The following is an 18363-nucleotide window of genomic DNA, read 5'->3' on the forward strand; positions in this document are numbered from 1 at the left end:
AAATCACTTCCAGTTTAAATAATACAGAAATATGTTAATTATATCAGGAATTCTCAAACTTTATGAGGCATATGGATAATCTCAGAATTTGGTTAAAATATAGATTCTTATCCCCTAGGTCTGGGATAGGTCCTGAACTTCTATACTTCTCTCCCGGGTGATAGTAATGCACTGGTCCACAGACCATATTTTGAGTAGCAAAGTTAGACCATGTCTTTACAAGTAAAACCACTGCATTCAAAGAGAACTCAACCCCCAAGAACTTAGAGTGTACTATAATTTAGCCATCAGGCACTTACTCCTTCTAAGTTTTTTTTTTACTTAGAATGAGAATGACCTATCTAATATAATTTTCACTTCAGTTACATTTGGTATTGTCAGTCTTTTCATTTTTTAGTCATTCTAGATGGTGTATAATTAACCTTATAATTAATGGTTAATTATAATTAACCTTCAAAAACTGCAAGTATTCATAGACTTTAGAAAAAAAATTAATAATAAATTACATGCTACTCACCACACCATTGATTCACACAAACCAATGTATCATGAAACCATCATTTAGGATTGCTTGTATAATCTTTCTGTATAGTACATGTTATAAAATACCCTTTCAGAAGTTTGCACTTTATCTGATCTCTTATATTTTGCTTTTGCTGTAGATTTCAATTACAGAATACAGCCATGAAAGGAAACATGCAAATGACCAAACAGTCATCTTTTCAGATGAAAACCAGATGGACCTGACAGCAAGTCACACTGTGATGATTTCCAAAGGCCATTTAGATTGTACCAAAAGTGAAAAGTCCACCAAGATAGATACTACATCATTTCTGGCTAACTTAAAGCTCCACACTGAAGATTCAAGAATGAAGAAAGAATTACATTTTTCCGTAGATCAAAACACTTCTTCAGAAAAGAAGATAAATTTCAATGACTTCATAAAAAGATTGAAAATAGGAAAATCAAATGCTTCTCCTTTTACAGGACCTGATAAAGAAAATTCTGAGATGCCTATTCATTCCAAAGAAGCAAATAAGACCACTTCTGTCCATCAAATGCATGTATCTCTTGGTGTAGATGAAAATACCAGTAATATGACTAGACTCCTTAGAGAACAAGATGATGGAATGAATTTTACCCAGTGTCATACAACCAATATTCAGACTTTTGTTCCCACATCCAATGAGGCCAGCTTAAGGGAATTTAAAGGTGATGATATTACAGTTTATGGCAATGACTTCATGGACTTGACAATTAGCCACACTGTACAGAAGTTACCTTCAGCAGATAATCTGTCTGAAATAGAAAATCAAACTCAGGATGTTATGATGGATGTTTCAACATGTTATGAAACTAAAGCACTAGAACAGAAGACAGTCTTTAACGATAAACCGAATGACGCTTTCCAAGACCTTTCCTTAAATCCTGAAGGTAACATACATATGATCAGAAGTCATATTACAGGGACAGAAATTCAAACAGTCACACAGGCTACCAACCAGGATATCAGACCATTGGCCATGATCCCAGAATCTAAATGTTCTGGTCCAACTATTCAAGATGATAAGACATTTTTCTATTCTAGTTGTAATGATGCCATGGAACTGACCAAGTGTCACTCAAGTATGAGAGAGGAGAAGAGTTTGGTAAAGCATGACAGTAATTATTCTAAAATGTATCCCAATCCAGATGGCAATTCTCTTCTCAGAGAAAAAACTGTTTATTCAGGAGAAGATAGCATGGACATTACCAAGAGTCACACAGTTAAAATAGATAATCAAATTTTTAAACAAGTTCAGACAAATGTACAGAAAGCAACTGCACCAGTATCTGAAAAAGAAATGATGATCCAAAATCACATAATTGTGTCAGAGAATTGGGACATAAATGTAAATTGTCGTTCCATTCCTCTTCTATCTAAGGAAAGATTACAGCAGAGCCCGGAAAATCCTTTATTTATTTCATTGACTGACAAAAGGACTGAAATCTTCATAGATGAAAATATGGATTTGACTAAAAGTCACACAGTTAATTTAGGAAGTCAGTTTCCTCTTGCATCTTGCAATCTAACATCTGAGAATACCAGTAAATCTCACTGTCACAGCAAAAGCCTTTCAAATGAATGGGAAAAAATGACCAAAGATCATATTGACCTATCCCAACAACAAAACATAATATCTAAGAACATCCCAGCTAATACCTGGGACAAAGAAAAAAGTCAAGTTTTGAAGATTTCACCCTATCTTGATAAAGATTCTCCTCAGTCACCTGATATTAACCAGGACATAGCAACAAAACATAATATAGTATACTTTTGTGAAGATCTTCACAAACAGGTACCACTGGGAAATAACAGAAATACAATTTCATGTGAGCAAGCTTTGTTTCCTACTACAAAGCCATTATTTTCATCAAGAGGACAGCCTGCCATCAGAAATCATAATGTTGTTAACAGTCAAACAGTAAAATCTGTACTAGGCCAGAATTCTAAACTGCCTGAGCCACTAAGGAAAAGTTTAGGTAATCCCATTCCTGACTGTTCTGACAAGACAGTTATTTGTTCAGAGAAGGAAGAAAATATGGATCTAACCAAGAGTCACACTGTTATTACTAGATTTGGTCCTTCTGAAGTACTAGAACTAAGTAAGACTAATTTAGAAAACACTAACAGCCAGTTATCAACAGTAAACAGACAGAAAGCTCTGAAAGTTGAAAAATGTAATGGAAGTCCTATAGAAAAAATGGGAGTGTTTATTTCTAATGGTATCATGGATGTGTTGGAGGACAAAAATGTGCAGAAATCCGGAATTCTGAATGAAAAACAAGATGTCAAAATTTGTGGAAGAAAAAGTCTTGGCAGACTAAAAGTTGATAAGACTGTTGTATTTTCAGAGGGAAATGAGAATGATATGGATATCACCAAGAGTTGTACAGTGGAAATAAGTCATAGACCTTTACTAGATGAACATGATTCTCATTTGGTGCCTTTGGCAGGAAATTCTAACACTGTTTTGTATGCATGTGGGCAAGATGACATGGAGGTCACCAGAAGTCACACAACTGCTATAGAATGTAAAACTGTCTCACCAGATAAAACAACTACTAGGCCTGTGGACAAAACTGTAATGTTTGTAGATGATCATGATGAACTAGAAATGACAAAGTCCCATACTGTTTTCATTGACTGCCAAGCAAAGGAGAGAACTGTGCTTCCAGACAGACCGAACTTTGAACTATCCAAAATAAAAAGCCTAGAAAAATCAAAAGTGACCCCTACTTCTACTGAGGAGAGTGTTTTTTCCCCGCAAAATGTTGAAAGGGATCATTCAGTCGCAAAAGTCAGCCAGCTAACACTACCAGGGAAATGGTCTAATCATGGTCCTTTAGAGAAAGCTGAAGCATTTATAGCTGATGATAACATGGAAGTGTCTAAATCAACCATTTGGAAAAATGACAGAAATGTACAAAAGCCTGTATTTCTGAATGAACCTCTGTCATGCAAAAATCAGAGAAGGAAAAGCCTTAGACTAAAAAATGACACGACCATTGCATTTTCAAAGAATGATAAAAATGATATGGATGTCATCCAGTGTTGTACAGTGGAAATAAATAACAAAAGTGTCCTGGAAGATAAAGAGGACTCCCATTTGGTGCCTTTGGAAGGAACTTCTAATACTGTTTTGTATACATGTGGACAGGATGACATGGAGATCACCAGAAGTCATACAACTGCCTTAGAATATAAACCTCTCTCACCAGATAAAATAACCACTAGGACTATAGACAAAACTGTTATGTTTGTAGATAATCACAGTGATCTGGAAGTTACTAAGTCCCACACTGTTTTCATTGATTGTCAAGCCACGGAGAAAATACTTCAAGAGTGCTCTGCATTTGGAATAGCAAAAGAAAAAACCTTGGGTGTTTCTTTTCCACAGGATGGTAATTCTATTCAAGAAGTCACTAAAAAACAAGCACTGGCTGTAGAAAACAAAATCATTCTTCATAGTGAGCAAAAGCATAATGTGATACCCTTTGTTCCTACTAATACATTGTCTGGCAGTCAAGGTGAGACAGATGTCAAATTCCATAGCACTTCTGTGGATGAAGAAGTCATGAAAGTTGTAGGCCAGGCCTATACATTGGAAAAAGCCAAAATTGAAAGCTGTCAGTTAAATAGTACAGATAGAAGAAATGTGGATTTTACAAGCAGAACTGCAACTGCTGTTTGTGGATCTGGTGATAATTATTCCTGTTTACCTAATGTTACTTCGTTTTTTGGTAATTTGGAGAAGAATGTCATGTCCTTATGTGATAAAGATGAAGATTTAAAAGCCAGTCATTGCCCAGTGCAAAATGATCTTCCTTATGCAAACAGTTCAGCCAGTGATGATGACTTGAAATCTGAGGGACTGCCTCTTTCTGCTCCTTGCTTGTTAGAGAAGGAGAAAGTTGTTCAAACCAATACCCAAGGACAGTTACATTGTGTCCCCAAAATGCTAAAAGATCAAGATCTGATTAAGGAGCCCCCAAGTCTAATATCAAATGAAACTTTAGTATATGGTGAAGATTTGGGGGAGATGACTAAACTTAACTTAAAGCCAGTGTCTTTTAAACTTCCAAGGGATCAAGTGGAGCCCTCTGTTGATAAGGCAGAACACAATTTAAAGAAGACTTTTGTTGATGATGTTTGTGTTGCTTCTCAGCATCATCTATTAACCCAACTACCTCCATTACCTCAACAAGGACAGAATATTGTCAATAAAGATGAAGCAATATTGTCTAAAGCTGGAAATAATTTAAATATTGTTGGAGGAAATTCCTCTGAACCCACATGTGAAAACAATTCCACAATGCTCTATAATGGGAAACAGTTTACTGCGGCCTGTAAAAAAGAACCAAAGAAAAATATTCAAACAGCTGAATGTAATACAGCTATAGATTTCCACAGTAACTCAGCCTTGACTAAGCAAGTTATTCAGACTCTTATCAATCCTCGAGAAGCATCAGATCCTGTAATTGCATCCAGTGTTGCAACTTGTAGTGTCAAACCAAATCTGAATAACTTAAATGGAAAAACTGAAGAATTTTTAGATTTCCAACCAGTTCGTTTACCACCTTCTCCAGAACAGTTACTTAAATTAGTAAATAAGGCACACAGTGATATGAGTATAGTGCAAGCTACAGAAATACATAATGTTAACATAGTGTCTAGCAATATTAAAGATGATAGAGATGAAGAAAATAAAGTTCCACATAATGGAGCTGAAACCACCTCTGTACCATTAATGACAACTGTAAAAGATAAAATGAGGAGATGTTCTTTGGGAATATTTTTGCCCAGATTGCCAAACAAAAGAAATTGTAGTGTCACTGGTATTGATGATCTGAAGCAGGTTCCAGCAGACACAACTGATTTAAATCACTTAGAAACTCAGCCGGTTTCCAGTAAGGATTCAGGCATTGGAATTGTTACAACTAAACTGAACTTAAGTCCATCTCAATATATAAATGAGGAAAATCTCCCTATATGTCCTGGTGAGATTAATTCCTCAGACTCTATCAGCATAGATACTGAGGAAAAGGCTTCGACTGAGACATACCAAAAAGAGACTTCACCCTCTGAAAATAAAATGGAAGAAACCTGCAATAGCCAAAAAAGAACCTGGGTACAAGAAGGTGATGATGATATTCAGAATGAGAAAAAAATCAGAAAGAATGAAATTGGGTTTAGTGATACTGCCCAATATCAGGAGGTAAGCCCTGTCTTGAACTAAGAAATGTTCTTGATTTGTCTTTTTTTAAATTATGAGTATTCTTGAATTTTAATTTTAGTGTTAGGTAAGCAGGAATTGATTATTTCCAGTTATAGGCCTGGAGAAATATTCCTGTATAAAATCTTAAAGAAATTAACTGACTAGCAGGTAGACTTAAACACAATGACAAACGGTCACAAAAAATGAAATGGGAAGTAGAAAAAATTAATATTGATTGTGTAATTATACATATTCTGTCACTTCTAGGGACTTACCTGGCAGTCCATTGGTTAAGACTTCACCTTCCAATGCAAAGGATGCAGGTTCAATCCCTGGCCTGGGAGCTGGGATCCCATATACCTTGCGACCAGAAAACCAAAACATAAAACAGAAACAATATTCTAACAAATTCAATAAAGACTTTAAAAATGGCCCACATAAAAAAAAATTTTTTTAATAAATAAATATTCTGTCACTTCTAGTGATTTGTCATTGTGACTTTGCATATAAAAATCTCTAGGCAGGGTACATGGAGTTTGATAAGTCATCTTTAATGTTAAAATGTTTGGAGGGTAAAAAGATTTATTATGCAGATTGCATAAAGAAAAGATGGACTGAATTTTCTTGACTAATGAAAATAAGTAGAAGCTGAGAGTCCATTTCTTTCGAGGATGGGAGAATGCCTAGATCAAACCCAGTACCTCAAGGTGAAGTAAGATTTTGTGTTTATTTAAAAACACTGATTTGGATAACTTGGGGAGAATACAGGCTTCCCTGGTAGCTCAGCTGGTAAAGAATCCTGCTTGCAATGCAGCAGACCCCTATTTGATTCCTGAGTCAGGATTCCCTGGAGGAGGGATAGGCTACCCACTCCAGTATTCATGGGCTTGTAATTTAAACTGAGTGGAGAAATAAAGATTAGAAAGTATCATAAATTCATAGAAACAAAGTTTAAATTCTGTTAAGAAGTTTGTAAGTAAGCTTAGAAGATGATTTCAGTTAGATGAAAATGGCAGATAGAAGATGGTTTCAGATAGATGAAAATGACACTTAAGTCTGTAAAGTAAAATAGTTAAAATGGTAAAACCAGGACCATGTGACTTATTTGACTTCAACCAAAGGAGTCTTGGTCATCTGGGGAAGGAAATACTAAAGCCTAGAAATAATTTTTTTCTCTGTACTCTAGATAGGGCCTATCTTGTATAGTCAGTATCCTCTTCTGTTTTATACAGTGTGGTAGCCCTGACCCTCATGTCTAGTAGATGAATAACTGGATAGGTCAACATTTGGTAGTTCATGGGATCTGGTTATAACCTGGATACCGCTGAGAAACAGTTTTCTTATATAGTATAATGCATGATGTTATTCCATTATATTTTTAAATAAAATTACTTTGAACTCTAAAAGCCTACTAAACTGCTTGTTACTTATTCTAATTCTTTACTAAAGTATTTTATATGATTACAGATAAATTTAATGTTAGAAGTATTTCTCTTAGCACTCAGCATTTAGTCATTATAATTAATAGTGTCATAACTTTACTTTTATGATGTTCCTTTATTGATGATTTCAGATTTCTGATCTCCATGCTGAAGGAGATATGGATAAAAATGCTAACAGTGTATTGATAAAAAGCCTGAGCAGAACCCCATCTAGTTGTAGCAGTTCTCTGGATTCAATCAAGGCTGATGGGACCTCTCTGGACTTAAGCAGTAAGATTTTAATGAAGGCTAAATAAGATAAATCATCTGTTACTTGACTAATAATACATGTATTTCAGTTCAGGAGATATTTGAAATTTGTATAAGCTTTTTGGGAGTTATAAATAGTTGATAAGTAAAATAATATTTAGCTTATTTTTAATTCTTAGTTGTTTTAATAAATTGAGAAGTGTTATATTACAAGAGTGATTTTGTTAAGAAGCTTAAAATTAGTAGAAAAACATATATGGAGCCTTAAAACTAATATACTTTACCCTACAAATGACTGTCTTCCCAGAAGGATCCTAGGAGATAGCTTTAAGAGCATGAACCACATGAACCTGAACAATAATTAAAATTAAGTTTACAATTTAACTTGTTCATCACTTGAATTTGCTTTACTTTTAGCACACCTTGGTAGTCAAATAGAATCACAGTTTCTCAGAGATACCGTTTGTGAAGAGAGCTTGAAGGAGGTATGAAAGTATTTCTCTTTTTTTAAAAAATAATTTCATTTATTTATTATTTTGGCTGTGCTGGGTCATCTTTGCTTTGTGCAGGCTTTTTTCCAGTTTTGGCAAGCAGGGGCTACTCTCTGGCTGTGCACAGGCTTCTCATTACGGCAGTCTCTCTTGTTGAGGAGCACAGGCTCGAGGATGCACAGGCTTCAGTAGTTGTGGCTTGTGCGCTTAGTTGCTTCGCAGCATGAGGGGCTGTCTCGGATCTGGGATAGAACCTGTGTCTCCTGCATTAGTAGGAGGATTCTTTACCACTGAGCCACCAGGGAAGTCCCTATTTCTCAAATGCAACTGATTTTCTCATTTTGTTTTCTCTTGTTTAATTTTTTTGAATTATGAAATATTTCAAATATACAGAAGACTAGTTTTCTTTTTTTTTGTTAAGGACAGGACATGGCAATTATGTGGAGTAGAATCACAATTGGAAGGCCTACATTTTGTTGTTTTTCCCCCAATTTTACTATTACTGAATAAACTTAAGAAATAATATTAGATGAAATCTGCTTGTGTATAGGCTACATCAGAATAATATTTACACAAATATGCAAAGTACTTTAAGCTATATAGAAACAAAGGAGGTGGTTCTAGTCAAAATTGCTCGTACAAACTTTGAGCAGTGGTCAAAGTTTGAGCAATGGTCAAGTTTTACCTTGAATGGTCATCCTTTATTGATGATTTTTTTCTTTTTTTTTCTTTTTTCTTTTTCTTTTCTTTTTCTTCTTTTTTCTTTCCTCAGAAACTCAAAGATGGAAGAATAACAATAAAGGAGTTCTTTATACTTCTTCAGGTCCACATTCTGATACAGAAACCCCGACAGAGCAATCTTCCAGCCAAAGTAAGTACAATTCCTTGGCAAGATAGTCATCTCAGTTAAAATATATTGTAATTGTTTACTAAACTGTATCAAAGCAAGTGTTTATTAAAAAACAAAAAAAGAATCTAAGGAAGCAAATTTTCCTACAGAAAATTTTGCTTTAGAAGGTACATTTGGGGTTAGCATAAAAATTGATTTTTAAAAATATGAATTTTGAAAAGGTGGAGGTTTTTTTTTCCTTTCTTGCCATCTGTTTTGTTTTTTATACTTTTTCCTGAACATATGCTTTCCCCCATTATTATAAAAACCCAAGTATAGCAGAGGTTTTAATAAACATTTTTCAATATAAAAAATATTTAAAATCATAGAATACTTAAATAATGCAACCAAGAAACTTAGTTTAAAAGATTAATAGAAAACTCATATCATTTACATATAAAATTACATAGTTTTTTTTTAACTTAAGTCTGTTGAACATTTACAAAAATTAGGTATGCCCTTGATCACAAAGAAAAACTTGAGAAATTAAAAATGGAGATTTCCTGGACATCATCTGATCTTAATCCGATAAAATTAGAACTATTAAAAACACAAACATCTTGGAAATTAAGAAACACATTTCTAGATAATTCATATCAAAGAGGAAAGCAAAACTATTTAGAAAGCAAAGGAGAACAATCTATGGGATATACAACAAAACATACACTTAGCAGGAAATTAAAAGCCTCAGATACCATTGTTATAGAAGAGAATCTAAAAATAAAGGACTATTTAATACTTTAAGAAATTGGAAAATGAACAATAAAATGACATCTGTAAAAAAGATAGGAAGACAGAATTCAGGTAAATAGTAAATTAATAAAATAGAAAACAAAAACTAGTAGAAAAGATAACAGATCTAAAAATTGGTACTTTGGGGGAATTCCCTGGTAGTCCAGTGGTTAGGACTCTGTGTGCTCTCTGCCAAGGGTTAGGGTTCCATCTCTTGTCAGAAAGCTAAAATGAAGCATTTAGTGCTTCATTTATTAGTGCAATGCAGCTAATAAAATAAAAACTGGTACTTTGAAAAGACAATTTAAAAAACTCTTGAAGAGCTTAATTAAGTCAAAGGAAGGCTTCTCCCTGTGGTCCAGTGTATAAGAATCCCCCTTGCAATGTAATGGACACCGGTTCAATCCCTGGTCTGGGAAGATCCCATGTGCCTCAGGGCAACAGAGCCCCTGTGATGCAACTACTCTGTGATGTACTACTCTAGCCAGTGCTCTAGAGTCCATGAACCAGAACTGCTGAGCCCATGTGCTACAACTACTGAAGCCCATTAACCTTGAGCCCATGCTTCCCAACAAGAGAAGGAAGCCACTGCAATGAGAAGTCCATTCTCGACAACTAGAGAAAGCCTGTGTGCAGCAGCAAAAACACAACTCAGCCAAAAATAAATCTAAAAAAAGGGGGGGAGAGAGAAAGCTAAAATACATATGATTGAGAAAGACGCATCCACAGATTAAAGGAAAGATTAAAAGAATTTTTTTAATCCTTCAACTGTGATGACAACTTTTAAGACCTAGATGATTTTTTTAGAAAAATACAAATTACCAAAATTAACCCAAGAACTGAATAACTCTCATTAACTACCATTGAATATTTATTTTGGCTATACCACCTGACTTGCAGGATCTTAGTTCCCTGACCAGGGATTGAACTCACCCCCTTTGCCATGAAAGTGAGGAGTCCTAACCACTGGACCACCAGGAAATTCCCACCATTGGAATTTTTAGTTTGCAGTTTACCATTAAAATTGTCACTAGGACCAGATGACTTCTAACTTTTAAAGAATAGACCCACACATTTATGACAAAGATACCCCTGTAGAATAGTGGCCTTTCCTATAAATGGTGTTGAATCAGTTGGCTATCTACAGGAAAAAAATGAACCTTGATCCATACTTCACATTATATATAAAAAAAAAATCAATCCTATATAACACCAAAGCACAAATGCCAAAATTAAAAATTGGACTTCATCAAAATTTAAAAATTGTGTGCTGCAAATGATACCATCAAGAAAGGGCATACACAACCCACAGAACAGGAGAAAACATTTGCAAATCACACATCTTAGCCATGTATCCAGAATATTTAAAGAACTCTTACAACTCAAAAAAATAACCCAACTGGGGACTTCCCTGGTGGTCCAGTGACTAAGGCTCAGCACTCCCAACTCAGGGGGCCTGGGTTAAATTCCTGTTCAGGGAACTAAAACCCATGTGCTGCAACTAAGACCCAGTGTAGCCAAATAAATAAAAATAATTAAAAAAAAAAAGATAACCCTATTAAAAAATATCAAAGGATCAAAATAGACATTTCCAAAGAAGATATGCAAATGGAAAAACAGTGATAAAGGAAGTACAAATTAAAATAAGTTACCACTTCACACCCACTAGGATGCCTATAGCTGAAAAGACAAAATAACAAGTGCTGGCAAGGATGTGAAGAGGCTGGAATTTTCATACATTGCTGGTAGATGTGTAAAATGGTGTAGCCACTTTGGAAGAGCTGGATATTTCCTCAAAAAGTTAAACAGAACTTTTATATGATCCACCAATTTCAATTCTAGATATTTACCTAAGATAATTGAATATGTACCTCTGCACAAAAACTGATACATGAACATTATTCATAATAGCCAAAAAGTGAACTGATTAGTGGTTACTTGAGGCTAAGGTAGGGGTGGAGGAGAAAGGAATGACAGCTAATGGTTACAGGGTTTCTTTTAGAGGAATGAAAGTGCTCTAAAATTAGCTGGTGATGATGTTGCACAACCTTGTGAATATATTTTAAAAATAATTTAATCGCATACTTAGTGAATTATATAGTGTGTAAATTGAATCTCAATAAAGCTGTTTAGAAAGAAATCAATTACAGGAGGATTTTATATCTAAAGGTGAAAAGTAAATCAAAGAAAGGAGAAAGATACTCAAGCATCTTTTGGGTCCCCAACCTCATTATTCTCATCACCATAATAGTGTCCCTTCCCTGTAGAATCCCCTCGCCTCAGCTGCAGATGGGAAATAGAAAGGTGTCTAGGTATGTATCTAGAGTCTTGGGAAATGCAGAAACAGTGCCAGGGGCCAGAGAAAGCAAAGGGGAAGTGTAGGAACAGAAAGGTTGCTGGCAGGGTAGAAGAGTGGAAGATATCTAGGAAGCTAATCTTTGAGGGATGAATCAAGGGAATATTAGTATGAATTAGTATGACTCTTCCCCTTTGGTCTCAGGCTTTGTAGAGGTCAGGAAAGGCAGTGTTAGGGAAATATATCTGGGAAAGAACCATCAAGAGGGTAGGACAAATCAACTATACTTCAGTAAAATTTAAAAAAAAAAAGATGATAAGAAGAGTTCATACTATCTCAGGAAAGAAATTTAAAAATCCCAAAGTAGGGACTTCCCTGGCAGTCCAGTATTTAAGACTTCATGCTTCCAGTGCAGGAGGCACAAGTTCCATCTCTGGTTGGGGAACTAAGACCACACACCTGCTGTGTGGTGCAGCGAAAAGAAGTATTTAAAAAAAAATCCCAAAGTAGGGAAGGGCCAAAGAAATGGGTATTGTATGGGCTGTGGAAAAGGAAGTTCACAACTATGGGCATCTGTTACAGGATTTAGATGACCATGAATCTCCTTTAATGTGGAACTGGGGAGGCATTCTTGAGGCAGACAGGGAGGTGTGTGTTTGGCACCCATGTGTGTGTGCAGTTGCAGGAGTTCAGCTGGTAGCACCAGCTAAAGATACTATGTAGAGATACCATATCGCTATATTGTGTAAGAAGAACTAATAACGTAGTATTATAGGTCAGTTAGGTTTCAAAAACAAACAAACTCATAAAAAATGAGATCAGATTTGTGGTTTACCAGAGGTGGGGATGAGGAGAGGGGGAATTGAATCAAGGCAGTTAAAAGGTACAAACTTCCAATTATAAAATAAATAAGCACTAGGGATGTAAAGTACAACATGATAAATATAATTAACACAGTTGTATGTTGTATATGAAAGTTGTTAAGAGAGAAAATCCTAAGAGTTGTCATCACAAGGAAAATTGTTTTCTATTTCTTTAGTTTTGTATCTGTATGAGGTGATCATTCAGTCAGTTCAGTCACTCAGTTGTGTCCGACTCTTTGCAATCCAGGGACTGCAGCACACCATACTTCCCTGTCCATCACCAACTCCCAGAGCTTACTCAAACTCATGTCCATCTAGTTGGTGATGCCATTCAACCATCTCATCCTCTGTCGTCCCCTTCTCCTCCTGCCTTCAATCTTTCACAGCATCAGGGTCTTTTCCAATGAGTCAGTTCTTCGCCTCAGGTGGCCAAAGTATTGGAGTTTCAGCTTCAGCATCAGTCCTTCCAATGAATATTCAGGACTGATTTCCTTTAGGATGGACTGGTTGGATCTGCTTACAGTCCAAGGGATTCTCAAGAGTCTTCTCCAACACCATAGTTGAAAAGCATCAATTCTTCTGCGTTCAGCTTTCTTTATAGTCCAGCTCTCACATCCATACATTACTACTGGAAAAACCATAGCTTTGACTAGACAGACTTTTGTTGGCAAAGTAATGTCTCTGCTTTTTAATATGCTGTCTAGGTTGGTCATAGCTTTTCTTCCAAGAAGCAAGCATCTTTTAATTTCATGGCTGTAGTCACCATCTACAGTGATTTTGGAGCACACCTCCCCCCCCCCCCCCCCCCCGCCAAAAATCTCTCACTGTTTCCATTATTTCCCCATCTATTTGCCATGAAGTGATGGGACCAGATGCCATGATCTTAGGTTTCTGAATGTTGAGTTCTAAGCCTTTTTCACTGTCCTTTTTCACCTTCATCAAGAGGCTCTTTAGTTCTTCTTCACTTTCTGCCATACAGATGGTTATCTGCATATGAGGTTATTGGTATTTCTCCCTTCAATCTTAATTCCAGCTTGTGCTTCATCCAGCCTGGCATTTTGCATGATGTACTCTGCATATAAGTTAAATAAACTGGGTGACAGTATACAGCCTTGATGTACTGGTTCCTGATTTGGATGGTTCCATGTCTATTGTTCCATGTGATAGATGTTCATTAAACTTGTGGTAATCATTTCATGATGTATGTAAGTCAAATCATTATGCTGTAAATCTTAAACTTACACAGTGCTATATGTCAATTATATCTCAATAAAACTGAGAGAAAAAAAGGTTCTATGTTAGTGTCCCATGATCTCCTGCATGCCCAAGGAGTGTTTCATACCAAAATACTCCCTTTCAGTGCAGCTGTGAAACTACTGCAGGTACCCTTACCAGGCCTGAAATACCTAAGAACTGATAGTGCATAAATTGGGCACTTAATCAAAATAGATGAGGCGAGGGAAGGGAGTGACTTGTGCATGTAGGCCTGGACACAGGGAGCAGCAGTTTAACCCATGTGTTGCATTCCAGCATCGGCAGTTGCATTCAGCTGTATCCACAGTGCACAAGCCTGATATCCTCTGCATTTGACCTTCCTGGTGAATCTCTGGGAACATAGTCCTGTGTTTCACTTTGTGGTTATGAAGGTTCAAGAGAAACCTTACTCTTTAAAGAAAAAAACTTAGCTGTTATAGGAATTTTCAAACATGTACAAAAGTAGATAATAGTTTAATGAACTTCTCATGTATCTATCACCCAACTTCAAAAATTATCAACTTCTGGGACTTCCCTGGCAGTCCAGTGGTTAAGACTTCGCCTTCCAATGCAGGGAGTGCAAGTTTGTTCCCTGGTTGGGGAGCTAAGATCCCACATGCCTCCGGGCCAAAAAACAAAAACATAAAACAGAAGCAATGTTGTAACAAATTCAATAAAGACTTGAAAAAAAATTAACAACCCTTGTCTCTATATTTCCCTACCTCCCCATCCTGTTGTTTTGAAGGAAATCCCAGGTATCATCAATTTATCTGTATTTCAGTGTGTATCCCTGAAAAGATGAGGACTCTTTAAACTATGTCCGAATATGATAATCTTATCTTTAAGTGATTAATTATTCAGTCAGTATTATATTTCCCTGATTGTCTGCATTATTTTCCAGTTTGTTAAACTGCAACCCAAATGAGATTGATAGCTCTTTCTTAATTATCTTTTTTTTTTTTTTAAATGTAATACTCTCCTTCTTACTTTATTTCACAGACCAAACATTAAGTCATATCTTTTACACTAGTACAGACAACTTTATAGATTGAAAAGAAAGAGAAAGGGATGTGTGTGTGTATGTGTGTTAGTCTCCTGAAGTGAAGTGAAGTGAAGTCACTCAGTCGTATCCGACTCTTTGCGACCCCATGGACTGTAGCCTGCCAGGCTCCTCTGTCCATGGGATTCTCCAGGCAAGAATACTGGAGTGGGTTGCCATTTCCTTCTCCTCTTAATTATCTTTTAAAGTATAAGGTCCCCTTCCATAACCCTCTCTTCCCCCATCCCCCTTCTCTCTCCCTCTTTTTTTTTTTTGAAGGAAACCAGATATTTCCATACTCTGCTAAGTATGTGTTTTGCCCATTATGCATACCCTAACTTTCATTTTAATGTGTCCTGTCCTTTGTATTTTCTGTAAATTGGCAGAGGCTTTATCAGATGACATGTTTTTGTTTTCCAAGTTTACTTTGTACTTGTCCTTCCATCAGGCATTAATGTCTGGTGATGATCACCATTAAGTTATCGTTATCTAGATCTAGCAATTTATTAGGAGTTGTAAAGTAGTGATATCGTAATTTTGTTCATTTTTTCATATTACGTCCAAATACTTATGTAAAAAAAAGTTCCTTTATCAAGTATTTGGCTCCTATATGAAAGTCAGCCATTTTCCCAAGGAGGCCTGATTTCTTTGAGAAGTATAGAGCTTTGATTTTTTTTTTTTTTAATAAATTTAGCCTTAAAACTACTTTTTAAGAAAGAGAGTCATCATCAGTAATCATTGCCTTTAGCACCTTTTTACACTTTGACAACATGTTAGAAAACGAGTTACAGATAGAGAAATGAAATTAAAACCTCATTTGTATTACCTTTTAATTTATCAACTGAAAGGAGAGAATGAGAGGAAACTAAAGTTTGTTAGATTATTTAGCAGGCCCTGAGCTTTGGTACCTTTTTAAAAAAACTTTTACTTTGATCTTAAGAGGTTGGTCAATATTGTGCCTATTTTATAGATGAGGCCAAAACCTAGAATGCTAAAATGGCTTATTCTGTGCCACACTGCCTAGGAATACTGGACATTTGTAGGGTTTTCTTTGGATTTTATATGTAATAGGCTAACTTGGTTTTTCCAACACTGCATTAGGGACATCAGAAAGTCATTGGGTTAGAGCAATAAGACATTTTTAAAATGTCCAAAAGACATTTTAAGACATTTTAAAAAATAACCAGATTTTTACCGCTTCATTTTATGTATGCCAGAAAAGTCTGAGTTCAACCTGGGATAAAAGTAAGGATCAGGGCTAGTGAATGAGAATAGAAAAGAATAATCTTGGAAACTGGCATCTTTTATTTTTTTCTTTCAATAAAGAGGTTTTTTATAAGTTCGAATGTTCAGATATTGATAGTTTTAAAACAATGTGTAAAACTCAAGCAGGTCTCTGTATCAATCTAGAGGGGTGGGATAGGGCAGGAGATAGAAGAGAGGTTCAAAAGGGAGGGGATATATGTATACCTATGGCTGATTCATGTTGAGGTTTGACAAAAAACAACAAAATTCTGCAAAGTGATTATGCTTCAATTAAAAAATGAATTAAAAAAAAAAACAAAGCCAATGTATAGCCATTTCTCTCTCCCACCCAGGTTTATTGAGGTGTTTATGCAAATAATGCATAAACATTTTCAAATCATTTTTAAGCCTATGTGTGGAACTTCCACAGTTCTCTAAACATCTGTGGGAAATGGACTTTGATTTCAGAGACTATTTCAAATTCCAACTGTAGCTTACTAGGTAGATGAATTTAAAGTTTTCCATTTTTCCTTTGTAGGAGTTGTAAAAGTAAGCACTCACGTTTCAAGCATTGTTTGAGACTCTTAACAGTCCTTGCACATGGTTTGGTCCTCACAATAGCAGTTTTAAGGGATTTTTTTTTTTTTCCCCCAGTTTACTATAAACACATCACCTACTCTGGAAGACCTGATGTTAAGTCAATATGTTTACCGACCCAAGATACAGATTTATAAAGAAGATTGTGAAGCTCTTCGCCAGAAGATTGAAGAGTATGAAAGTTTCCATTTTTGTGTGTGTTTTGTTGGATGGGTGAATAATCTGTGTGACAAGATTTTGATTAGAATAACACTGGCATAGGAAAAGCTGACCACATTAATTGGCAGTGTAATATAGTATATGGGAAAGAATTTCAGGTTTGTAGTCAGATGGAAGTTCAATTCTTGGCTACTTATGTAAGTTATTTAACCTTCATTTTCACATTCATCAATTGAGGATAATAATACCTACTTAGTAGTGTAGAAGTAGTGTATATAATGAGCAGTAGAAGTAGTATATATAAGAAGTTTGCATGCCATTCTTAGCAAAGAGTGTGTCCTTAATAGGGATTCCCAGGTGACTTAGTGGTAAAGAATCCACCTACCAAGCAGGAGATTCAGGTTTAATCCCTGGGTGGGGAAGGTCCCCTGGAGAAGGAAATGGCAACCCTCTCCAGCATTCTTTCCTGGAAAATTCCATGGACAAAGGAGCCTGGCAGGCTGTAGTCCTTGGATTCACAAAAGAGTTGAACATGACTTGGTGACTATACAACAACAACAAAGGTCCTTATAAGCAGTAATTATTAGATTATGATATCATAAATTCCAAAAGAACATGTTTAAAGGAAGATAGTACCCTTTAGAGATTTATATAGTGCCTAAAGGTAAGATTGCCTTTGGGTTTATAGTTTTATCACATTTGCTCTTAATTTGCATTTATAAAAGAACATGGTTTTAATCAAGACTGTTGCTCAGTGGTTTGGTGTAAGTAGATGCAGCAGACTAATTTAAAAATTAGGTATATCTAGATTTTCACAGGTAAACCAAAACTTGCAACTCAAGGCAGTGTTTATATCATACTTATCTAGAACTGTCAAATTGAATTTGAACCAGTCTAACAAACAGAAAAGAAATGAAGTAATCTTTTAAGAATCATGTAGTTTTAAAACTTTTGGTGGTAAACACATTGTAGTGTACATAGATGTCAAAATATAATGTACACATGAAACATATAACCAGTGTTTTAAACCAGTGTCTTAAACCAATGTTACCTCAATAAATAAAAATAAATTAAAGGGAATAATAGTTTTAAAGGGCTTCCCTTGTGGCTCAGCTGGTAAAGAATCCACCTGCAATGCAGGAGACCTGGGTTCGATCCCTGAGTTGGGAAGATCCCCTGGAGAAGGGAAAGGCTACCCACTCCAGTATTGTGGCCTGGAGAATTCCATGGACTGTATATTCCATGGGGTTGCTAAGAGTCGGACACGACTGAGCGACTTTTACTTTCACTTTTCATAGTTTTAAAACTAGAAAGTTAAGATGTATTAAATTATAGTACTGCAAATTTG

At 35.8% G+C, this 18363-nt stretch overlaps 1 protein-coding gene across 1 annotated transcript in view; it reads left to right on the forward strand.

Annotated features, from left to right (window-relative positions):
* The window catches only part of KNL1 (kinetochore scaffold 1), a 67705-nt gene that overhangs the window by 30659 nt on the left and 18683 nt on the right, over positions 1–18363 (forward strand). Inside the window, 5 exon segments of the mRNA XM_043471492.1 lie at positions 663–5759; positions 7333–7471; positions 7868–7935; positions 8714–8812; positions 16914–17029. Of these exon segments, the coding sequence (XP_043327427.1) occupies positions 663–5759; positions 7333–7471; positions 7868–7935; positions 8714–8812; positions 16914–17029 (5519 nt within the window).

This window comes from Cervus canadensis, chromosome 6, assembly GCF_019320065.1.
Source record: "Cervus canadensis isolate Bull #8, Minnesota chromosome 6, ASM1932006v1, whole genome shotgun sequence".
NCBI classification, from domain to species: Eukaryota; Metazoa; Chordata; class Mammalia; order Artiodactyla; family Cervidae; genus Cervus; species Cervus canadensis.